General features: G+C 36.0%; 1 protein-coding gene across 1 annotated transcript in view; it reads right to left on the bottom strand.

Moving 5' to 3' along the window:
* LOC133519031 (uncharacterized) overlaps positions 1-27,419 on the bottom strand; it is an 81,576-nt gene that overhangs the window by 36,389 nt on the left and 17,768 nt on the right. Inside the window, exon 2 of the mRNA XM_061852894.1 lies at positions 23,937-25,718. Coding sequence (XP_061708878.1) covers positions 23,937-25,663 — 1,727 coding nt within the window. The 5' untranslated portion in view covers positions 25,664-25,718. The remainder of the gene's footprint in view (positions 1-23,936; positions 25,719-27,419) is intronic.

Genomic DNA, 27,419 nt, shown 5'->3' with positions numbered 1-27,419 from the left:
TTTCTAACATTTTTAACAAGCATACGGCCCCCCCTGATGCTAAGCAGCCACCGTAGCCTATGGACGCCTGCAACTGCAGGGGTGTTACATATAGAAGAAAATATCTTAAGTTGTGTAACATTCGTTTTATCGTTAAAAAACATTAATTTGCCACTTCCCTATCTACAGCCATATCATAACACAACAAAGTATGACACAAATTTTTTTTATGTTATGTTTTCTGTTTATTTTTTGATTTTGATCCAACTTTACAGAGTGTAGACTTTTGCCTGGAAAGTTATTTTATCTGCGCGTTGGGAGTGTTGGGACGAAGGCCAAAAGGATTGTGTTATACCGTCGTGTTCTGCTCTACTTCGTTTATGTTAATGCACGTTAGAGGTGCCTATTCTTGGAAGCTACAGTTTTACAGCCTGCTACTCTCCGAGAGAAATAAGCACTTTATAGGCAATTTTATGCTTTGAGGTAGGATACGAACATAATGTGTATACTTTACCTAAACACTGCTGCTGCACCAGGACAATAATTAGCTCCGGGTCTTTGTACTTTATTTTAGCATTATTCCTTAATTTTAGATACAGCTGTTATATTATATTTATGTAAACATGCAAAGCAGTACGCCTACAACTAATTAATATCTTCTGTAAGTAGAACATTAATAGCAATCTTTAATCTTTAGTTGTTTGAATATATTTATGGAAGTCCTTAAATACATTCAAACAACACCGGGGTGCGGATTCTCAGTTACCGTGTTTTTCCGCGACTGTATTAGTAAACAACTAAGTATTCTGTTCGGAAATTTTGCACTACATGAGTTACAATCACTTGTAGGTACCTCGCTGGTTGCCAGGCCTAGCATCCGCTGAGGCTATTTCAGAATAAAACATTTTCCATTTGCATCTACAACATGCCATCAGTGGACGAAGTTCGAACGAAATTCTGATTATTCGACATAACGAATGAGGTACCTACTGGCTACTTATATTTACACGTGTAACTCGTCTCCGTTCTAGGTGCGCTGGCTTAATTCATTGGCCAGATTGTCATGTTAGGTACCTAATTGATTCGTCGATACTCTGATATAAGTTCTAACTTAAAACTATCGTTTTTTTTACAAATGTTTTACTTGTAAATATGATACTGTGTATGCATAGCATGCGTAATTTTATACACCCAGTAACCTAACCGGCCTTTTAATTACGGTTGTAAGCGCCTTGGGGCATATTTCCGATGCACAATACACCAGCATTACCAGCAACGAGGCACGCAGTGTTTAATCAAAAGGCAGAATTGAGAGCATCTCGCTGGACGCGAGTCGAAGCCTAACCTAGGCTAACCGCGTCGTGACCGTCCACCCCGCCCCTCGGCCCGCGGCCCTTTGCGAGAGGCTTGCCATGCAATGTCCAGTAAGTATAAATACAAAATATGGAATACTTGCATACTAACTATTGAGATTCGAAGTACGGAAATAGTCTGGAAACTCTATTGAAAATAGTTTCTACAAATTAACATCGAGCACTTTAGCACACTAGGGTGCTAGGGTGGGTGGTGCACTAGTGGTGCAGATGTGTCTAGTATCGTTTTTTCGTTGTTCAACGATGCTTTAAAGCATTAATTTTTTTGTCTAATGACCTCGAAAGCATTAAACGGAAGAATTCCCTAAGACCGGTACATAGGCATCCTCTAAACTCGGTGCAATTTTTGATGTGACTGTTCTACAATTGATAAGTGGGTTCATACACAGATAGTGTTTAGATTGTTCCGTTTCTGTACCCGAAAGATATGATTATTGGTGTACTTGTATAGTCAACATCCGCAATTAATGTCGTCGAACAATCTATGTTAATATTTATTTAAAAAAAGTAGGTAATAGGTAATGATAACTGATATAACTAACATATTGCTTAGATTACTTCGACCTTGACTCTTCAAAGCCATAATGATAGTAAAATTATGCTTCCTACCTATTTGTTTTGTTTATTAACAACATTTCACTGTGCTTCAAGAACTGTAACTTTCTGTTGTATGCTGACGATTTAAAAATTTATAAAAAAGTTCACACTAACGAAGATGTTCAACTAATTCAAGACGATTTAAACAGACTCGATGATTATGTAAGATTAATAAGTTATCTTTGGCTTACAATAAGTGCAAACATGTCATTTTCACTAGAAAAAGCAATGTACTACGAAATTCATATAAACTAAATGAATACTCCCTTCAAACAGTAAACAACATTAGAGATCTAGGTGTTATTCTTGATACGAAGTTGACACTAGACACACACATCGACCGCATTCTCAAAAAAGCATACCGAATGTTGGGCTTTGTTATGCGCGTTACTAAACCCTTCAAACAGAAGCTCAGCCTGACTTGCCTTTATCAAACTTTAGTTCGTTCCAATCTTGAGTACGCGTCATTTGCATGGAGCCCTTTTTACAATGTATACTGCAATAAGCTAGAAATGATACAAAAAAAATTCTTACGACGCCTTAATATTCGATTGAAGAATCCACGGTGCTCTTATGATGAGCTCTTAAATAAATACAACATGCTAAGATTGCGGGACCGCCGTTGCGTCGCCGACGCAGTCATGCTACGTGACGTATGTGCAGGTGACTTAGACTGTCCAAGTCTCCTATTCAAAATATACTTTCGAGCTCCTCTCAAACTAACGCAGTCTACACATCTCTTCAGTCTACCGAAGACAAAGACTAACGCCGGAAAACGTCCACCTGTATACAGAATGTGCGACCACTACAATAAGTCTCTTCTCGAGATCGATCTATTCTCAAAATCCTGCGCCAAGTTCAAGACAGCAGTCACAAATTTATATAGAAATAAGATCATAAATACCTAGCTAACTTCTTCCTTCGTATTTAGTTACATATACATATACAAAGTCTAAGTAATTAGTTTATGTGCATACGTATATATACTAAGTCTCTCTAAACACTTGTAATGTTGTAAACCGCATGTTAGTGTTAAGTTTAGTATTAAGTGGTATTAGGTATATGTTCTTCGTGAGATACGTATATGGAAGCATCTGTATTTAAGGATATTTATGCTATTTAAGTTTTTCGTTCATGCCATGTATGTTTTCTATGTTATCTCCTGAATAAATAAATAAATCTCCTCAATAAATAAATAAATAAATTCCGACAAAAATATTGTATTGCTAGTGAATGCATCGCCTTGCAACTCGCCAAGCGGCGCGCGCGCCGACTCCTTTAGGCCTTCACGTCACTATTCAGTTACATATCGAAAGTACGTGTCTCATTACTACATACCTAAACCTTCCTTCGCTGAACCGGTTAGTCAACCAGTGCTCAGGAACCTTCCCTTCCCTTTATTCAATTAAACTAGTACTAAGGTCAAACCTATTGGAGTGGTATCTGATCAGATCGACATAACAATGTCATGCTATAAAATAGTATTTTAGTATCATTATTATATGTAGGTAGTTACGTTAGCCTTCTTTCGTCTAAATATTTTTTGCTTACCCGCAAAACAAACTTGCGTGCCTTGCAAACTATTATATTATATAGAAAGAAGGTTAACGTAACTATCTACATAAATAATGGATATTATATATATATAACATATACGGAACTAGGTACATATAGGTACCTAAATGATGAGTCAGTTTTTCCATGGAAAAGTGGACAACATTGCATTGTATTAAATTAATTGTCATTACGGTAAATCCTGAAAAGCTAATTGTAAATGAAAGAGGTAAACACGTTCCTGTACCTACTGATACAGGAACGCCAATGATGAAAAATCGAAAGACAATAAATAGTACATTTCGATGCTAGTGCAGAAAGTATGACATTTAAAGCATGACATTTTTATGCGCGTGGCAAAACTCGGGACGAGTGAAGAATGACATTTCCGCACAAGTAGCGAACGACGTTTTTTAATACAGTTGCGAAAAATACGAAAAACAATAAGTACTTTTTTTATGCATGCTGTACCTACTAAAAGACAGAAACAATTGTAAATATAATACATTGTACTATTATTACCTAAGTATCATTATTTTCGATTATTTGCGTAATATATATTTAGATTGTATAAAAACAATATCGAATGTTGCCTTTTTGAAACTTAAAACATGCTTGTAGTAAGCAAAAGCGGCCAAGTGCGAGTCGGACTCGCCCATGATGGGTTCCGTTCCATTTATGACGTATTCAAAAAAAACTACTTACTAGATCTCGTTCAAACCAATTTTCGGTGGAAGTTTGTATGGTAGTATATCATATATTTTTTTTAGATTTTTCATTCTGTTATTTTAGAAGTTACAGGGGCGGGACACACATTTTACCACTTTGGAAGTGTCTCTCGCGCAAACTATTCAGTTTAGAAAAAAATGATATTAGAAACCTCAATATCATTTTTGAAGACCTATCCACACGCATGGGTTTGATGAAAAAAGATTTTTTGAGTTTCAGTTTTAAGTATTTTTCTTCAAACCCATACGTGTGGGTTATCTATGGATAGGTCTTCAAAAATGATATTGAGGTTTCTAATATCATTTTTTCCTAAAGTGAATAGTTTGCGCGAGAGACACTTTCAAAGTGGTAAAATGTGTCCCCCCCCCCCCCCCATGTAACTTCTAAAATAAGAGAATGATAAACCTAAAAAAAATATATGATATACATTACCATGCAAACTTCCACCGAAAATTGGTTTAAACGAGATCTAGCAAGTAGTTTTTTTTTAATACGTCATAAATGGTACGGAACCCTTCATGGGCGAGTCCGACTCGCACTTGGCCGCTTTTTTTTCTTTCTAGGTAACATATTTAATTGTTAAGGGGCTGTCAACACTCGATTTCATTGAAATTGATGTTACTTAAGCAGTTTTTTAAGAAAAACTATATCTTTTAGCAAAGCAAAAGATATACATATAACGCTAACGAGTAATTTAGGGGAGATAGGGGAGCATTGGGCACTTTTTTACTTAAGTCTCAATAAAAATGCAATTTTTTAACAAAATCTACTTTTTACTCCTTATTTTAGTAGCACGTATATTTGGCTTCAATTATAACGAGGAACACTTATACAATTATAACCAGTCTCAAAATTGCAAGAGATTTTCTGAACACTGTCAAAAGTGCCCTAACCTCCCAATGGTCGGGTGGTTTGGACACCTCAATGGGAGGCTTGGGCACTGTATTAAATACGCCACTTAATGGTAAATTATTTGAATATTAAATCATATAATCATAAAAACTTGCAATAAAATCAACAAACGATCAACTGTTTTAAACTGTAAGTACTCAAAACCTTCTTATCCAATCTTTTGACCCTATTTTATTTTTAGTTCAATTCTCTGGTATTTTTTTATGTATTGCACAGGCATAGTCATAAGTCAACTGACGCGTTTGCACTTTTGACGGTCGATAATTCAATTCAGATGATGTTATGAGATACTCTGACAGTTTGGCTTCTTCATCTTCAGCGAATATTTGGCAAGATATGAATTTAGAAGAAATATCTTTTACAGTGCCTTGTTTTAAATATCTTTGGAGATTTGATCGAGGTATGTCGTATTTATTTGCAGTCGCTTTAATCTTTGCTCCCTTTATAATTTCTTCTATGGCACGTAATATTATATCTTTAGGGATTTTGCGTCGCTTATTTTTCTTTTTAAATTCAAACGGTATTTTATATAATAAATAAAATAAATAAATAAATATTATAGGACATTATTACACACAAATAATAATAAAACATCAAAAGTATTCAAATTCAATATTATACGCAATTTAAATCCGTTGAAATAATTTTCTTTTTACAGCGATTGCCGAAACAAACAATAGTGACGGGAGCATTGGGCATGCCTAAACCTCCCTTTAAAATTTGTGCTCAATGCTCCCCACCCCCTCATTTCACAATAAATTCAAATATGTTTTTTGTAGTCTAATGTTTTACCTTAATTTATACGTTAATATTAGCTTTCGTAAACACATTACTAGAAGACAATACAGAAACTTACGGCGTTTCGCAGATCATGATGTTATTTTTTTCGAAATCACATCAAAATATTTTCTTTTGCACGCACGAAACGGTCGATGGCATGTGACACTGACAACTAATCAAAATGGCAGATGACATTAGCCTGAGCGGTGTTGCAAGTTAGTAAGCTAAACTAGCACAGTATACAAAATTAAGTAGCTTCCATACGACCCGACTTACAAGGTGGTGCCCGAACCTCCCGACTGCCCAATGCTCCCCTATCTCCCCTACACTAATAATCCACATTTATGTATTTCAATAGCTTTCTTTTTATTCCCTTGCCTAGGCCCTGTAACAGTGCTATTTCATTTACTCCACGCGCTTTCGGTATTGACATGACCAGACATGACAGCCTCTTAATAAAACATTCTCGATATCGCATCCATAAACGAATAAGAAAACTTAGAGAGAGTAACATTTTGCACCATTTGGTGTTGAAGCTCATGGAGTCCCAGCGCGCAAGTTTTTTGCAGAAATCGTGAAGCGCGTGGTGAACGTAACTGGTGACCGAAAAGCTGGCGGCTTTGCGGCAACGAGGAAATGCCGCAAGCATCCTTGGTACAATGCCTCAAGGGCCCATTTTAGATTTATTCATAGTAATACCTGTGTATATATCCATTATGTAAATAAAGTCAGTAGGTATATTATAGGAAAACTTAACAGTCAAGTTTTTATCTCCGTTCCATCTGTCCGAATCGCTCACTGGAAAAATCGCCGGGAATACGAAACGGCAAAGCAAATCAAAATTGCTGCCAGAAAAGCTATCTATCACAAAGATATTGCAAAAGTTTGATGGACACATATTGCATCCGTGAAGATCACAGCTGCTGTCTGCACGAGTATCTCTGACTGTTGAAAAATTATTTATTAATCAATGGTACTTCCACTTCTATTTCCAACTATGGTTTTTTAAAAGAGATTTTAATATAACAAAAAAAAAACAGTATTTGTTAAGGCACCCATCTATTTTTCTATTACTAAAAATCTCATGTTACGAGGTAAATGTAAAAGTACACCTACTGTAAGGTCATTTTACGAGTACCTGCGAGTTTTCAGAAAATAGTGTACTCAATTAGAGAGTTGTTGAGAAAAGTTAATAACTGTCAGTTTTGTGACGATAATTAAGCATTAAATTTTAATAAAAACTTAGATCTGGTGTTAATTTCATAAACTAAAAGCGGTAGTCCAATGTAGAAAAAAGTGGCTGTGACATAATCAGACTGACAGACGGACATGACGAATCAATAAGGGTTCCGTTTTTTGCCATTTGGCTACGGAACCCTAAAAAGGCAAAAAATTGATTCCCATAAAGATTTCACGCTTAATTGTCATCACAAATCTGACATCGATTGACTTTTCATAACTACTTACTCTAATTGGTTACACTTTTTCTGAAAACTCCCACCTATCTAATCTAACTGGCAAATGGCTCCGTGATGTGGTGACAAGTCGTACGTGTATAATCATTAAAATAAAATAATAGCATTTGCACTATAGGCCTAGGTAACTATTTGACCGTGCTACACGATCTTACATTTTGTCAACATCATATGAAACATATAAAAAAACAACGGGTTGCACTCCGAGAGAGCCGGCAGAAGTGAAAACTTGAATATTAACGTTGTGCATTTTTGATATTTTGGAGAAATTGAGTAGCAGTTTTATAAAAAGAGATAATTCTCTATTATACCTACGTAAATAAATTTGAGCGTGGAAGATATTTTGAAAAATTTTAGTGTTAAGTAATATATAACATATACAGAGTAATTCATGAGACGTGAGCAGGACTACAGCCTACACAATCAGTAAATGTTAATGAATCGTTCACCATCATATTAAGTAAAATAATCACGCTTCTTTTCTGTTATTTAACTTTTTGATAAGGAAAAATTTGAGTATCTACAATCATGGACACCCAACAATACTATACAATACAACACAATTAACAAAGATTAAACCTCTTTAACCGTTATTACAGCACTTTGATTATGAAGAAAATAAAATGTCACACTTGAATGAGATACGATTTTTCAAAAGTAACCAGGCTTCGATGACATTCAATTTGCACGTCACGTCATTGCAAAAAGTGCACAGCGCCGCTAAAGAAGTTTTCACTTCAAAAAAGACATTAATTAACGGTAGAAAAACTGTTCCAAATACTGCAGCAGGACTTTTTCGCATACTACTTAATTAAAAAACCTTATGTAACAGAGAAACAGCAAAATTGGTTCGTTAAAATAAAAAGTAACGAGATTAATAAAATGTTATTGGTGCTGTCGAAACGTTGAGGGTGCGGGAGGCTGAGTGGTGAAGGGGAGAAGGAAGAGGTCGCCTCGTGACACGTACCATAACATTAAACATATCAAACATATAGCACAATTCAACTTGTTTTAACTATTAACATATTCGTATGGCGACTTTAATAACCAACACTGTCAGTATAAGTACCTAACCTAAGTATATTGCGCTCTTGAATTTGGTACTTATTTTATTTCTTTTCGAATACAAGCATAGGTACTGAAAAATCTTCCTATAGTAAACACCTATATAAATATAAATAAAATAAATAAATATTATAGGAGATTATTTTATTACACAAAATTGACTACGTCCCACAGTAAGCTCAATAAGGCTTGTGTTGTGCTTAGACAACGATATATATAATGTATAAATATGTATAAATACTTAAATACATAGAAAACAGCCATGACTCGGATGAGGATGAGGAACAAATATTCGTGCTCATCACACAAATAAATGCCCTTACCAGGATTTGAACCCGGGACCATTGGCTTCATAGGCAGGGTCACTGTCAGGGTCCCAGTGGGTACTAGGCCAGACCGGTCGTCGTATATATAATGGAGGTGGCACCAATAGTGAAATGAAAATCAATAATTCTGTAAAGTAAGTATTTTCCATCAGTTTTAAACACTGGTAAAATTTTACCATAAATATGAGTCATAGAGCTGCTTAAGTTTGACGATTATTTAATATCGGTCTGTTCTAAAAGAAATGACGTCATACTGTAGGTATGGACAGAATTTGGAGAATGTGTGGAAAAAAATAGTTTCAAATTGTCAAGTAATTGAAATTAACAAATTAAAACTATGTTGTTAGGTTTCCGTACGAAAAAGGTACAAATTAACCCTTATGGTGCGACTGTCCGTCCGTCTGTTACATTGCTAAATTTAAGCTATCAATTTAAAACTTGGAATAATAATGAACAACGCTTACCCAGACATTGAAAGTGTAATTTTTTATTTATTTATATTAATTATGGCAAATTCCCAATAAAAAGAGGGGGCAAAATTTCAAAGTCTAGTTACTAGGTCAAGATTAATGGATCAAGCGGCGGCATAATAACTGAATGCGACGCACCGTTAATACTTTACCTAGTTATCTACATATTATGTTGGGAGTAGTCTCTTATTGAGCAGCCTTACTGAAATACCAGACATTATGTGCACTTACGTGTTCTTCTAACGGACGCCTTACTACTACCATAATCGATATTATGATCACAAGGGTACAAGGCTTATCTACGTCCGTCAATATAAGTGGATCAATATTTCACCGACTTGGAAAATGGGAGAAGGTACTTAAATGTCGTAAGGCCTTTATACATGTAGTTACAGTATGAAAGTCTCCTTTACGCCTTTTTGTCAACAAAACTAGAAATGTTATTCGGACATTTTAATATGTTTCTTAGATGTATACTTAGATCAATCATTTGCACACAAGCGCATTGAAAATCAATATATATTCGCTTAGAAATTGTTAGTAGTTGTTTTTAAGTGTGTCAATAATTTAAGCGGTATAATACTTCTAATACTAACAAAAAAAAAAAAAAAAAATTATACTTAATAAACAGTTCTTTTTTTCATCTGAATAAAAAGTATGAGGATAAAAATATGGTGCTCAATAGTTTGACCGTAGCTCCATTAGCAATTTGTTTCTTAGATTGACCTATATTTTGTACATTCAGTTTTGCGACTTAGAGAATTCATAAATAATGAGCTGGGAAAATTATAACCACGTCAGAGATAACTATCTAAAACCTCATTTCATTTTAAAAGCTTTTAATGGTTTTCATTTAATAGAATACTGACAGTGACAAAGCGAGGTTTGATAATTCGGTCAACACTTAGCAGCACTACAATATTCAATAGTCGCAATTTAGGTGCTAACATTTTCATTTGGGTAGAGTAAATAGTTCATTACCAACAATCAGGGAAGAAACGAGGGGATCGTGTGAATAAGGTCGACGTACTATTGTCGCTGTACCACCAGTACGTTTCCACGTATGCGCACTTATTTGGCCATAGACTAACTCCTATAGATTCGAGTATCATATTATGGAGGAGGAATGAAGACTCATAATCACAATTTAGGCGCATAATACCCGTATAGCACAATGTTTTTTACCAACATTTGTTCTCTTGCAACACAGTTTTAATTATTTACACTAATCAGTTATTTACACGATTTGGAAAACCATGAAACATGTATTGATATAGATTTTCACTTTTCAAACAATGTTGAATGACAGAGGTAGGTACGTATACAAAGTTGTGCACTAGCAAATAAAAAAAATCTTTCTCATTATCTAACGTAAACTAGTAGGTACAGGGGAGCGCCTGTGTTGTCATGGCACGTTGTCTTATCGGTTCTTTCTAGAGGATAAGTGATCTGTGTATGTGGCGAATAGCACAATGTGCAAGATCAAGGCGCACGCCGTGATCGCCGCATCCGCCTCCTGTACCAGGAATTCCGCACTCTCGTCAAAATTACTTCGATATTCTTTAATTACTTTAATGACAGAAACCTTGCCCGCATTTCCCGTCCTTTCAGTGCTCATCCGCTCCAATACGGTTATTAACCTGTGAGTAATTTTTGTATAAAATATGATTTCAACTATTGCAATTTGGCCAAGCAATTGACATTTAAGTGGGAACCAACTATGAATACTAATTACGCGGGAAAAGCTACGTACTGGTGATAAATATTTAACTAATATAAGAAAATTGTTTGGTGCCAACCGGAAATAAAAAAAAGATAACACGATGAAGATATATTTATTGGCAATTAAGGGCTTTCGTCTTGGCGTTTGCCCAGGTTCTTAAACTCAGCAATTTAATGATTTCATGAAATATCTAAACGGCCATCAATAGCGGCCATTATAAATGTGGGTGTTAAATTATTAAACCGTGCAGAGCCTAGCAGAAAGGGAACCTCTGTAGTAAAATCGGCGTGATCGATGTCGGCGATTACCATCACACCTGGGAGAAAGTACGACAAGGTACACACATAAATTTTATAACAGTATTAGATGTATTGGATTGCAGAGACGGAGAGCAGCGTCTGGGTTGCAGGGCCGATGCGGCGAGAGTACCGTTACCGCGCGAGTGGCCGCCGGCTGCCGCACTACCGTGTCTATTCAATAGACAGTTTTCACTTGACTGTGGATAATCACTAGTATAACCTGATCTCAAGTCTTACAACGACTACGAGTGCTTGGAGATCAGACGTATACTAGCCAGCTTGAGGCGAATTGGTCCATCAGGGTAATGTACATCGCACAGCGAGCTCACGGCGCCACAGCCGCTCAGCGGCGGCGGCGGTCGACACGAGAGACGACCTAACCTATTTCTCACCACATGTTACACTAATCATATCAGATCAAAGCTCAGCCTATTAAATGCATGTAAACATCTGCTAAATGTCAAGTAGATTAGAATCTGTAATAATCTTTAAGTAGACACCATTCTATTTGAGGATCTGATGTAGGTGTATTTGTATAAGATACGGTGGCATACCGTTATAGAGCAATTATATAATTCCCGAAACGTAACTGAGTGGAATTGACTGCTTAAATTGAATTAATCTTATATCTTATGTTAATATGTTCTCTGCAATCCAATAACAGCTTTGGTAAAGTAGTTTTAACACCTAGGTACTTGGTACACATACCAAAATAGTGACTTTGTTCCGTCATATTTTCATACTTCATTAATCACTATATATTGTCGATTATAAGTTCAACAAACGGACCATTGTACAAGCAAAGTTTAACCAGATCCAAATGTACGGACAATAAGTTAGCGGACAGCGTACTAGCTATTTCAGTCATGGATATGTCAGCACTTTACGAAACGCAAATGCGACTAGATCGACGCTAGCCGAAGCCTTTGTCAAAGGAGCCTGACTAATCACCTTTCCACGACCACTCAATCCGCTCATAGAATATGCCGCTAATACCGAAGATGGCCCGTTACAGAACATGCATGACCTCGACTCGAACATTGTGATTTGTGATGTTGTCGTCTTGTCAGTGACTTGCACATTAATACGAAACAAAACAGCGCACTAATAGATTACATGCAACCACACCCCGTTCGCATTCTAGGACAAGTCAATATTGTATACACTAACTGTCAATTACACATTCTGTACCTACCTATCCATTACCGAAAGATCAATCGAAAGCACTGAAAGTCCATATCAAAATGCCCCGTATTCGTTATTGGTCATGTTTTCTCTCTCGGATATGTGGGTCGAGTCGTGAACGTTACTGCTTAGATTATATCGAAGAGAGCATTGTTTGTTGCAATATTGTGGCAGGCCCGAATTTGGGCGAAAACATTTAATTATGATGATACACATACTTAGGTAATATGATTAACTTTCACAGTTGAAAACTAAGGATTCAACATTAATCAGACAATGATCGCTTTTTTACGCAGTGCCATAACTTTGTATCAACGTACGTTACGTACGCTTGACCTTTTCAACTGTAAACAATTAATTTCTTTGTTAAGTAAACAATGAATACTTACAAATAATACGAGTATTTTACGTAACGTAGCTGTCTTACAGGCATGTCAGTATGCTTGTTGCGAAATAGGGAAAACGAATTTAAATTTCTCTTTCGGATCTTCTTTTCAGCGATACGAATTTATCACTTGTTTCGTGATTCGCAATGGCTTTCAAATGTGATTATCTCACTTTATAGTTATATTATAATTCGCGAATAAATTAATTTAAATTGGTATCTCATTCGGTTTATGGTTTTGACCCAGTAGTTGCACTAATCGGGGAATGTTGCTTTACTTGGCAATTATTGCTGAGTAATCTGTGCATATTTACTTGACCCAGTAAATTTTGTTTCAAATACGCTAATCATACGTGTGTACCAAATGGAATCGGATCGATATCGATTATTTTTAGTATAATTCGAGTTCAACGGAACCTCTTTTTGATTTACATTATTCATATTTAACCTCTCGACGAGAGACTTTAATTTTTTTTCTTTCAAATGTAAGTCCATCAAATCGAGAAAACTTAATTAGGCCGTATGTACCCTCGCCTACACTGTTAACTGATAAATCTTAAACCTTATTGGAAAAACATAAGGTCTACTGACGGACATAAGATTTAATTGTGTGTTGCGTGTAGGACTGGTTAGTCGTCAGGAAGCAGTGTAATTTATGTGACATTATAGCTAAGTTGATTATGTTATGAGTGTTTAATTATTGAATGTTTAGTTTTTTAAAATTAGATATTTATTATATAAATTGTACTTTTATTGACTTATTTGTATGAACAGAGGATAGTTATTTACCCACTTATTAAATCCTTATAAACTTAGTAGCGTTTATTAAGGTCAGGCGTATAGTTACTGCATTGGTATTATATTTTCACGACTAAACTATATATTACTTATTTACTCTTCATATTTATTATTTTTTTATACTACGTCGGTGGCAAACAAGCATACGGTCTGCCTGATGGTAAGCAGTCTCCGTAGCCTATGTAATGAGTAAAATAATAGGTGAAGTACCTACGTATTTATTTCATACCAAAACCTAACTGGCACAAATTATTTAAAATGCATTAATAAACAACTTGTATAAGTAGGTAAGCAAAGTTATTGGGAATAGAAGTAAACCGTAGTTAGTACAGTTATGCAGCTGCTCCGTGGGTGTAACACAGTGGCAATTATAAATGCCGGTGCCGCATTCTGTATTTGGCTACTGATTTACCATTCACAGCAGCGTGTACAAACTGAAATTTCACCTTATCACTTGTTTGCGGAACCTTGTCTCAAATTATTTTACCTGCATCTTGAATCATTGCTTCAGACGTAATTGAGGTTATCATAATTACATTTTCTTAGAATAGGTATATTTCTTCCAAGACACATAAAGGTAGTACTTACCTAATATTGAATACGAATTCTTTTGATATTCCTAATAATTTCATGACTACAGTGACTGCAGTCATCACTCTCAAATGTTAAAATTATTCAATTGTAATGTAAATTACACGCTGAAAGCTTTTCGTTTCTTAACATAAAATTATTTGCTTTGCCTAATCTACAATTGCGTACTTACACCGCTTTGAAATCACAAGATATTTAAAAAAAACGTTAGTATGACTAATTTAGGTAACTGTTCGGCGTTTGTAAATGTTACCAGTCGGCCTAAGAATGACTGTGACTGATTATAATTACGATAAGGTTCCTCGGGCCAAAGTATAAATAATGATTGCGATTAGGTCAACCGGGTGTTAAAATAATAGGTACTTAATCAAACCCAGATCGGCGTTAAAATAACACTGATTTAATCAAACCGACTTTTATTCAATAAAGTACCTATAATCTATAACAATACACAGGTATAACACAAAATATTTCAAGCTTCCTTCAATTATGTGTTTTGAGCATTTGATCACACACCTAATAAGGTTACTAAGGAGCTATATATATATAATTATAATATATATATATACATTAAATTGTACGCCAGACATATCATTTTTCAAATTAACAAACGACATCTACTTTTGATTATGAACATACAATAATTGATAAAAATCCAATGATTGACAAGTTATCACGAATCAGCCACGCGAGCGGTCAGAGAATGATCACAATTGACTTTCTATTTCATGCTCCAAACCCGTGACCGTTCCTGTGTTTTTTTATTCTTGAGCTTGTGAAAAACGTTTTACTTTCTCAAAATGCAGACCTCTAACCTGTTTAAAGTGATTATTTAAAATACTACATTACTGTAGAGGCCAGGAAACATAGGTTTGCAAGTAGACGGCCGAGCTTAGCGATGTCGCATAGGGTTACGCGGCCGGCAACCCCGTTTCTCGCCGAGATTTGTATAGTGATTTTCTCAAACTTGCAAATTTTATTCGTAGGCTTACACGGCTAAATACAAATTACGAATCTTCTACTATTTGATGGTTGAATGCCAAGACGTTGTCACAATTTTACGTTTAAAAACAAAAGCAGGTTGCTTTACAGGCCTAGGTGTGTAAGCCTGTAAGGCTGTATGAAATTCCTTTAAATATCATCTTCACTCATCGCAGCGGATATGTAATATTGCTGTCAACAATTCATTGCAAGTTTGAGAAAAAATATTTAGATGAACAACATATTTTGCGTTGTTATAAAGTGGGTAGCAATCAGTGTTGGCCAAACGTTCATTGCAATTGACTATTAACCATTTCGGCCAACATAAGGGTGCGTCTAATTTTGTGTGCCTATGAGTTAGCATTGTAGTTACGTCTAATTTAGGTAGACTATTTTTATTGTGTAATTAGATGTAATTAGGATTCAACCACGACATAAAGAACGACATATGTCAAAACCCGTCTCGCTGTTTGGGCTCTGCGGCGTGCCAAAGGAATGGACATACATCCGCTCGAAAAACATTAGATACCTACCCTCCTCCTGACGCAGTCAGGTATTAACGAACCCCTTGTATAGGATTACTTTGTTACCATCTGTTTGTCTGTCCGTGAAGACCCTATATCTTGGGAACGCGTGAAGGTCTCGAATTAAAATTAAAACCATGTACTTAGGTCTACAGTCCCTTGAAGCTGAGTAAAAATCAAACTTCTAAGTTGATGTTACAAAAAGATACGGCCATGTATGGCGCAAAAAACGTATATTTCCACAGTATCAGGAGAATTAAAATTTAGGGGTACTTTCTGTTGACATAGTACTAGAACTGAGAGGCATGTAATATCGTCTTATACTACAAGTACAGGGAAAATCTGAAAACTATAACATACATATTTGTATAATTGGATGGGTGATCAAATCTTTTTGTATATTAAAAACTTTTTTGCCACAACATCACATTAAGGCTTGCTTGCTTATTCAAAAACTGTTGAGAAAGTTACATTTTATCTACAAGAGTGACAATAGTTATTTGTGCAACAAGAGAGGAAAGTTGGTTTTTCTTGCGAGTGTTGATTTTGAGTCCCGAGTATGCTCGCTTCGCTCGTGATTCAATTAGGAATCTTTCGCTTACTCGGGACTCAAAAACACGAGATTTAAAATAACTTTGGTCTCGTGTGACACATACAACTTTTCAACTCAGTAGTGAGAACATATTAAAGGTAAAAAAAATCAACATCAAGTAAAGTTCTAGTAATATTCCTGTATTCATGGCCTTCACTAACTTAAAAGGCTACTTTGTCTCACTCCCTAGAGTGACGAAAGTAGGCTTGTTCGAGCTGCTGAGGTGAAAAGTAATTTGATGCTGTTCCTTATGGTTGGTTGGCTCTGGTAGAATTGACTTTTACTTAAATGATGATTTGGAATGATGAATATTTAATAACGTTCTTTTGAATTAGATTTGATTTTGTTTGATGTTATAGAGGAAGATGAAAAATATAATCATTATGATATTTTAATTAAAAAAATATATATTTTGTAATTATTGTGGTTTTATTTCTACCCTAAGATATGAATTCCAATATATCCAAATATATACTATGGTTCGAACTACAACATATTAAAGAACAGTCCGAAATTTTTTTTTTTCTTAATTTCGTTCTTATAAGTGACTTGCTCTAATCAAAGGTCGATTTTTCTCGACCTGGAAGTCAAATTAAATAAACCATAACTTTATTTCAAAGAATAACGCCTTGAGATATATAATCAATCATCATCTATGTAACTTCCAATGGGAACATATTTAAAATTAGTTTCAAATTTCTTTTAACGATTTCTCGAAAGTACAATTTTAACAAGTGTAGGTTTGATGTTTAAAAAAAATGGGACTTATAGTCATGATTCTTTTGGTATTAGATAGCTCATTTAACGTAGATTTTGGATCTATACTTAACTCTATACCTGCCATAAGGACTCTTTAGGCATGGACGGCCACATAGGTATGAATGACCCTTTAAAGTCTTTAAACTTTCGACATAGTTACATAATGTGCTAATTATCACACTAGTGTGGTAAAGTAGCACGATATGTTCTGTAAAGAATTATAACTAGTTGTAAATATGTTAAATTAACAAAATATATTTTGACAGATGCTTTCGCGCCCAAAACGCTCTTTGAAAATTGTGTGACGTCACAGCTCACGGTTTGACACATAACTCTATACACACGTAGAAGATACGAACTGTCAACTGACATTTGTCATTTGTTGTTTATCGCCTAACTGTCAACAGTGTCAATCCGTGAGTTGTCATCAGAATCTTCAATGACGTTTCGAGTTTGGTCACGTGACGTGTGCAAAAAGATATTTTAAATTCAATATTTACGAAAATATGGTCATTACAGGTCCCCTAAAAGTAGTTTAACATGTTCTTATAATTCAAAAGAATTTATTGGGATACGATTCTGCTCTAAGATTTGTAGATGGAAACAACCCTATTGGCTCAATTTATATTTCGTCTACTATACCTACAAATTTGTACGGAACCCTCGGTGGGCGAGTCCGACTTGCACTTGTCCGGTGTATATTTTAAGCGCACGTTTAAATTTACTCTACAATCTCGTCGCGCTGTCAAGACGATCGGATAGGCTGGGTTAGAAGTGAATGAACCAACCAATGCATTTACAACCGAAAAAAGAAAGTAAATTGCTTGGTATCAAAAATAAGATATTAAATAACCTTTTTTTTCTTATTTAAATTCCCCAACGTACCTTATACTACCAAGTACATACTTCAGGTTTCGCAAATAAATTATTCCTAATTATGACCATTCTTTATACATCCAAACTTCACGTATATGGAGTGATTGATTTGTAAAAAATTAAATATGGTTAAAACCGTATCTTTTAAAAACGATGTATTCTTATTTTGCCCATTCGGATTATACAGGATGCACCTACTTAAAACTTCTTTGTATTTTTTGACGAATTGATTTGTTTGAACGTAATCATAGATGATTTTATAGGCATAGAATTGGTTAGTATACATAATTTCACTCCGCGTTTTTGTACGAAAAAACTAAACAAGAGGGTCCTTATCTTAAATATCTAACATACCCACTTGACACAATATTAGCATTTTATTAACTTTCTATGTACCGAACAGAAATAAATTTGATACAGGACTTCGCACACTGCTGTGTGCGCGGCCAAGATACTTCCGATAATAAATTCGTCCCTATTCTATTATCCCGTCAAAACGCAATATTATTCAAATGCGACCTATTTGTAAATCTGTTGGTTTATTGGAGTGAAAAGTTGTGTCTAACTCGACAACCCGTACTATATACCTATCATTTCAAGATATTGCGCCTATTTCTTTTAAATTAAGGGTATTTAATCAATCTTTTCTAAAATAAGTTTTCAAGCCGTATTTCAATTAAGCCCGGCGAGCGATTCTAACATGTCTCAATTTACATCGTGCTGACCTACATTTCACAACCCTCGCTGACCCACTCGATTTTTGAATTTGCTTATAATAAGGGCACTTCATCTGAAGTCTCTACTAATTATTCTATTCCAGAGTACCTACTTAAAATTGTCTGAATCTGATCGTTTTTTTTTATGTACATACTTTATTTGAGAAATAAGTAGGTATTAAATATGAGTAAAGTAAAATAATCATTACCTACCTACCTACCTACTCTAAATACCATCATACTTAGATACTATAATTAGGTAAAGAACTCTTTTGCCTAAGTTCATGCCGATTTTAGGCGAGCGAGCTAGTGCAAAATTGCTATGGTTATATGTACGTACATTTACATATAGTATATATACGAAATATTCAGTATTCGCATTGCATTTGCGGAGTGAGTTACGGGGCGCACCGGGTGCGCCCGTGCCGTGCCACACCACCGCCATTGTTGCCACTAGTTTGCATGAAAATAGAAAAAACTTTCCATGTGTGTCACCGTTCCGAATAAAATATACACGTCTTTCTTTCAGGCTTTGTTCCTGTGCAACTGGAAAAAGTATTGTTTGCGGAGAAAAACAATGAAGATATTGTTGCATTGGCGATTAGCTTTTAAATTATAAAACTGTTTTGTAGCCTGCCCTTTTGGCGAGATTTTTTTAAAATTACTAATCTAATCGAGAATTTCTTTTTTAAAATTAAATAAATTAAAGTGGCCGTTATTAAGACATAAATAAGGTAAGGATGGTTTAATCTGAGGCGCATACCTACTGAAAGTTATTAACTAACTCGTAGCTCATGCTAGAAACCAACACGATAATAACTAATAATTATGTTCTATCGGCTGAGTCACATTCCTACTGAAATTCTACGACGAGTTCGCTTTCAAATCAATGAACAGCAATTACAAACAATTAGTGAAAACAACGATTGTTTTTTTCACAACCAATATTAAACACATACCTATTATTAGTCCGATGCTTACTTCATTCCTGCGTCACTTATTTCTTTGATAACTCACATTTTGAATCTACGCGTTAATTTCTTTTAACCGGTCCTTAATTCCGAAGGCTAATATAAGATCATCATTCAACATGGGACTTTTAACCTAATGATAATAGTACACAAACATTTTTTATAACCTTAAGGTTTCATTAGGATGTGAACTGCAGCTGCATCACTGTAGCGACATTACTGCGGCGGCGATGGGCATTCATATTACCAAGGAAATGGACAGACACAGTAGCGACATCAACGCCGTATCAGTTATGTCGTAACAGTAATGCAGCAGCTGCAGTTGCAATCCGAACGTCACCTTAAATCTCTAATAAAGTTACTACGTTAAGTGGTCCCCAAAAAATGTGTCGGAGTGGAGCTTTTTGTATAGAGTGAAATTTTGTTTTTAATTTTTCTCGAGAGAATTATAATCTACAGCTAGAAAGACATGCAAAAGCTCTTAATTTTTTTATTTGATAAAAGACATGGATTAAAGTGGTCAGAAACAAGACAATGAAAATAAATTTGACCCAAGTATCCATAATATTCAAGTAATGCATAAAAAGCCCCTTGCTGGTGATTTATAATACCGATAACCAAACGATAAAATACAATTCGGGATTTCACCTTATTAATAAACAATATTTTACAGCATATTGATACAGTTGTACATCAAAAATTGACCTATTGATTGATTTTTTATGACATGTCAGATTATTTTAATAATGATTTAATTTAATTTATTGGATATTCAATTTTTTTTGTTATTTTTATATTGTTTTATTTTACTGTAATTGAATTTGATTATTATTATCTTAATTGTACTTCAATTGACATCGACCTAATTATATGTATTAGGTACCCTTTTGACATGTAAAATTCGTAATTTTAAATGGTAGCGAAAGTAACATTTCTAGAAATTAGCTTTACTTGGTAAACGGACGGACGGTTTCAATTGCACACCAGCGATTACTTCGCCCAAGGTGAAAAGCGACTTTCCTATCTTACTACTTTGCACCTAGTAGTTAAAAAGAAATTTCTCCTATACAAGATTTGTGTTGTAGCTTGTAACCTACGTAAAATGTATGCTCACTACAGGAAAGTGCAAGAGAAATCAATATTAGGACCATCGAATCGAAGAACTACCGACCTGCAAACCCCTTTGCTCACAACAGTATGGATAATTAGTGGAGGTGGAGGGGCGGCAGGCAACGGGTAGAGATTAGTTTATATAGCCGCAAGCACTGTTTCCACAACAACGACTTGCTAATTATAATACCTAACTACGTGTCTCGCCCTTTAGACGGCCCAGTGTAATTAAGATTTCTCTAGCAGTTTAAACATAACCACTCTAAGTAATGAATTACCAAGTCAAATTATTTGAAAGGCAAACTGTATCAGGTGGTAAGTACGATATAAATAAATTGAAGCAATTTTCGGTAATGGCTGATTTGATTACAAGTAGTTAGGGGGGTGAAGCCTAAAATGGGTAGGCGAACGGAGAGGGCCTACAAGTTTCAGAAAGAAGTTAAGAATTCATTTTGATTAAGATTATACAAACGGATTTTTATTTTATTCGACAGAAGAAGTATTGAACTTTGATATAAGACAAGAGACTGTCATTTTGTGCCAAATTAGTACTTAATTTATAAAAATAAATAGACTCCCCAAAAACTCGTTTTGCTCTAAACAAGAATTTAATCACATAACTAATTTAATACTTTAGTTGTGTGTGTTTATATTAATTCAAATAAATACGTAGTCTTGCCATCAATTCTGTCCCAAAATGTTCATCATTTTAAATTTAATAATGGAATCTTTGATGTAAGTACTTTTGTTACTTGGTTATGCTTAAATAGACATTTGGCTGTTAGAAAAAGTACATTTAAATCCAGGTATCGTTTCCCTGAAGATGTAGTGGGGCATCAAAGAGAATCGTGTTGCAGTGATAGCGTTATACAAGTGCAACAAGCAAGTGAATGACATTTTCAAACTGCTGAAACCTTTGAATATAACGAAGAAATTTATCTATCGTACTATCAAGCGATACAACGACATGGGTTTAGTCGACGACCGACCCAGGAGCGATCGACCACGTCAAACAAGGACACCGGCAATGATTAAAGCGGTAGCTGAGCGAATTAGGAGAAATCCGCTACGCAAGCAGAAAATCATGGCTAGGGAAATTCCCCCTAGAACTATGTCGCGTATCATAAAACAAGACCTTAATCTTGGGGCTTATCATCGGAACACAGGACAGCAATTGACAGCGGCCCTACGGAAAATAAGAGCGACGAGAGCTAAAGTGTTGTGGCAGCGGCATGCAAAGGCCGGATATCGTAATATTCTGTTCACAGATGAAAAAATCTTTACCGTGGAGCAAAAATTCAACCGCCAAAATGATAAAATATATGCTCACAGTGTGCTCACAGTTTCCAAGAAGCTTCTGAAAAAGTTCCAAGGGTAAAAAGAGGCCACAATCCTGCATATGTCATGGTTTGGTGGGGAGTATCCTATAAAGACGTCACAGAGCTTCATTTTTGTGAACAAGGGGTAAAAATACTTGCTACGAACTATCAAAACGATATTTTGAAGAGAGTTGTTAAGCCGCTAAATGATACTTAATTTGCCGGTAAGCACTGGATATTTCAACAAGACTGCCCTGCACATAAAGCTAAGACAACACAACGGTGGTTAGCGACGCATTTACCCGAGTTTATTGCGGCTGAAGATTGGCCCTCAGGAAGCCCTGATCTCAACCCCTTGGACTATGGTCTGTGGAATATTTTGAAAGAGAAAGCCTGCTCTAAACCTCATCGTAATGTTGAGTCTCTCCAGTTAGATTTAGTGCTGGCGGCGGCTTCAACACCCATCGATACCGTCCGTGCCGTCATAGACAAGTGGCCGGACCGTTTAAAGAAGTGTGTTAAAGTAAAATGTGGAAAGGTGGACATTTTGAATAAATATTTTATTTTATAGAATTTTTATAATATAATTAATAAAAATAACCCTGATTTATTTTTAAGCCTTCATTTATTTTAAAAATAAATGGCATTTCATGTAGGACAGAATTTATGGCAACACTACGTAATAATTTTATTAAAATAATAATCTTAAACCTCATTTTATCACTTTGTAACATATTAATGAATTTAATGATATTTCTATGGAAATTCACAAAAACGTCACATTCAAGACTGATATGAAGACTCACTGAAGACTTGTATTTGTTCAACATTTAATAAGATTGCATGAAAAAAAAATAAGTAAAGGATTGTATCAAAGCAGAACAAGTACCTACTTAACCGCTTTGCCCTACCCACTCCCTAGAGCATGTTTTTTAATTAAATAACACAAATGCAAAAAACAATGCCCGAACTGTTATCGTCTTTTGTAATTAAATAGTACCAATATAATTTGGAATTATGGGTTTTAGATATGTGTACTAGTTTTCGAATTATCCAAAGCCACATTTCTTTCGTAATTTTAACAAACTAAACAATTTCTTTATTTTCCATCTAGTTACATTATATCATAACTCTATGCCTGATCGGAACTTACAAAAATTCAGGAGTGTTCAAATTATGATTATTTCGCAATAAAACAGTGCCTACCTGCTTTAGGCGGGGTACCCGTTTTAGGCTGCTCTCCCCTACGGGTTAGGTACCTCTGTGTACGAATACAGTTAAACCTGAACGAGGAACGTTTTATGACGAGCGGCGGTTTGCGAGGACGAATAGGCAGGTTTATGTCTGAATGGCTCGTATTTATTTAACAAGCAAGCGGAACCGAAGACAGATATGCCTGACAAACCTTTTGACGCTACGACATTTATCGTACCTACATGAAAAAATCATTGTTTCTTGGAGAAGTATTTCTTTGGATTTATTATAATATAGTGACTAGTTAAGTAAATAACTTAAATGAACCAAATAACATGAAATACTTGTCCAATGTATTAAAAAACCGACGAAGAGCATGTCGGGCCATGCTCAATGTAAGAAGGGTTCTGTTGTTAACCATCAGTTACAGGAGGCTGCCTCCAACGGGGGCTAATAGTGGGTATAATGTCCACTTAAGAGTAAATAACAAGCAAAAAGTAGTTCGCAGCGCTTTGGACGTCTTTTACTAAGAAGAGAAGGGAAGACTTGAAGGGAAGAACTGACTACAATAACTACAATAAAAACTAGGTAACTACTTTTTTTTGTCAATTGCTTTATTGTGTTAAGTATATAGATAAAAAATAGGTACTTACGCATTATCAGTGACATCACAGCTCTCGTCGAAGTCGCCAATGGTGTCGAGAGAAGCACCGGAGCCGTCCTCCCGAGGATCCGCCGGCGGAGGTGGCGGCGGCGGCGCCGTGGTTGGTCTCGGCAGCGATGGCGTCGAATCGGTTCCACATTCTTTATAATGGGTCTTGGGAACAAAGTCTATTAATCGAGGCAACGCTTCAGGTGGTGGAGCCTCTTCCAGTTTTTCAGGGGGCTTGTTTTTCATTTCGGCTTCGGAGCGTTGCAACCACGTTTCGATACAATTTTTCTTTGTTGGTGTTAAAAGTGGCTCCGGTACCGGCGGCGGAGGAATTTCTGGAATAGGAATAGGTCTTGGCTTCTTTTCACTCACAGAACGCTCAATTTTTGTATTTCTTGGCATTGGTTTGGGTTTTTCAGCTATGGTTTCAGTCTTGATTTCCGTTATGTCTGTAGTCTTACAGGTTTCAATGTGTTCTACGGTACTATGGAGAATAGTGTTGTTGTTATTTTTATCATTAGACTCAAGTTGCTTAACAGATGTAATCGTATCATCAGACAACAGAGTAATTTTTTTCAAAGTCTCGTGGTTACTACAACTATTGATATTTAATTTATTATCGTTGAATTTAGAATCATCCTTAATATCGAATTTGTCCTTTTCTAGAAACCTCGTACTTGATATATCATTTAAAATATTAGAATCAATGTTTTCAATGCAATTTAAGACTTTCTGTATATCTATGGTCTTCGGTTGCATAGTAGGAGTGGACGGAATACTGTTTTCTACAGAGTTAGCCATAGATCCCAATCGATCTACTACGGTGGAGATTGAACTGCCTGTATCATCTGACTCTGCATCTGCGAGTGCTAAACAGCGTTCCCATTCTGTTGAAAGTAAGTCTATGTAAACTTCGGCATCTGGAGGCATTGTTTTGCCATCGGACAAGCGACGCACAAGGCGTCTAGCTTCTTCCGGGGAACCTTTCTTTAAGTAAGATATTCCCTCTTTGCCTTGTCGATGTATATGGCTATCAAAAGAAGATTTTCTTGATAATTTAGTGAAATTAGGAGTTACTCCATTCTGTTGTCCATTAATTACATTATCTTTATCATGTCCACCAGTGTACAAAATTCCATTTTGTTCACCAACAGTTTGAAGAGTTTGTTTTTCTTTAAATGAGTTTTTCTTGCCCAATTTTCTCGGTGGAACTGGTGGCGGCAAAGTTGTAGGTCTTATTATTTCTGTCGGTTGTGTGCCTGATGCCATCGAGTCCACCATTGTCTTATCTTTTTCAGATTCGTTTGTGGTTTCAAAGTGTCTTACGAGTAAGGTCAACTTTTCGTCAGAATCTTTTAGCCTGCGAACACAGTCTATTCTAGTCAATTCTGCGACCGAGATGCCATCGATAGCAAGTATTTCGTCACCCGGTATTAGTTTACCCCATGGTGCGATAGCGTTAGCTGCTGGGCTGTCTTCCGCGCATGACTGTACAAGAAGTCTTCTGACCTTTTCCGCTGCAGCGGATCCTCCTTCAAACTTGAGGCCCAGCCCAAGGCGCGCGCCTCGAGGCCGGCGCACTACCACCTCCGCCGCGCCCGCCGCAGCTCCCACCGTTAGCACGGTGACAAAAGTACTTCTTGACTCTGGAGACTCCTTAGGAGCAGGCCGACTCTCGCCCACTGGAACAATGGTGACAAAGTCCTCGCCAACCACGTCCGCCGCCATGCCGCGTACAACGCGTGACGGCGATGTTTATCAAACACCGCTCTCAGACTCGAATCTGTAGGCAAAAAATATTCATGAACTTGCGTAACAAAAATGCATGAATGGTTGGAGTTGCGTTCGCATTGGATGGCACGCGAGGACTAGCACGCCTGGCCTCTCTCTTTCACTGTTGCTGTACTTGAACGGTACAAGATGAGCTAAGATCGGAAATAAATTCCATTATACATGTGCATTTGGCGAATACTCAATGCCGGCGTAAATATAAAAGGTTTTTACGGTACCATGTTGCGGACGGATACCCTATTTTTTGGTATTTATTTAATATTATCTTTTTTTTGTTATGAATTTTTATGTTAATTTTGTATGTTTATCAATAAAATATAAATATATATTAATTATTATTCAAGCATTACCTAAATATACATGATGGATGTTCAAATGAGTAACTAGCTATCCTACTAAGATCTCTTGTCGCTATACGAATATTAAAATGTAAGTATTGTATATTAAAAAATAAACATTGAAGGTCTTCTAAGATATTCATTTCATAGCGAAAGGTAATCTTATAGTTACTACATTTAATTTTTACTCAATAAAATGAAGTGGTAATGTTTAAAAAATATGCTATTAAAAAGAGAGAGGGAAGAAAATGTTCCTACAATCTTCCAATCACCAATTTACTAACATCATGACGAGTTTTGTTAATAAGTAATGATGTAGATACCTACTTCCCACATGTCCGATCGTTTAAAACTTTCGTCGATCGATGCGAAAGTATAACGAGTGTATTTGGGAATGCGCTGACCACAAGCAGTCTCATCATAGCGAGATGTGGGTTAGTAGCACCGGAGGCGGCGCGGCGCGCGCGCTGCCGTTCGCGTAGCAGCATTAGCATATTGCCCGGGGCTGGCCGGTCCGGTCCGTTATCCCGGGTCCCGTTCCGAAGGGCCACTCATTTTCACGGCTCTCGGCAATTTTGCGATTACTATCAAAATTGAAATACTTACTTTCATTTTAACATCACCCCAAAACAATAAATAGGGACGTTTATTTTTTTCTCTGAAAACATATTTGATTCCATTTATTCTTGCTTACGAGTATGTTTATATACTGCATGCATCAAAAAAAAACATTTGTTTTAGGTATTACGCAATCAAATTGTAATACATAAAATATAGGTACATATGAATCAACGATACTAAATCCCTTGTATCAAGATACCAAGATGTCAATAACCTCTTGCCTATAAGTAACAAACCTATACTAGATACCACAATAAGGCAGCTAATGGTGATTAATGGGGATATGTTGAGCCATAATGAAAATATTCCATCTATTGGCTTGCAACAATACTCGGGATTGAACACTTTATACGAATACAAAAGTGAAACTACATATTACAGACAGGTATTTTAGATATAAACATTGCGTAATAAGAAAGGCGGGTATAAAATAAGTGTACTAGTTCGGAGTATGCAATGCAAATGTAGGGTTCCGTGGTCATTACTGCTTCTCATGTCAACATTACCATATGTATATAAATTAACTGAACATTGATATAAAATCCAGCCAAGAGCATGTCGGGCCACGCTCAGTGTAGGGTTCCGTAGTTACTCTTCCGTCACAATAAGCTAAACTGGAGCTTTAAGTATAATAAATTGTTAACCAAGGGATGAAACGGTACCTTTCACGCGAGTTAAACAAATAGGCAAATTTGCATAATCAGTACCTAATTAAAGTAAGTCTTTTTACTATG

The sequence above is a fragment of the Cydia pomonella genome, chromosome 6 (genome assembly GCF_033807575.1).
Source record: "Cydia pomonella isolate Wapato2018A chromosome 6, ilCydPomo1, whole genome shotgun sequence".
NCBI classification, from domain to species: domain Eukaryota; kingdom Metazoa; phylum Arthropoda; class Insecta; order Lepidoptera; family Tortricidae; genus Cydia; species Cydia pomonella.
This window is presented reverse-complemented; position numbering and strand designations above follow the sequence as displayed.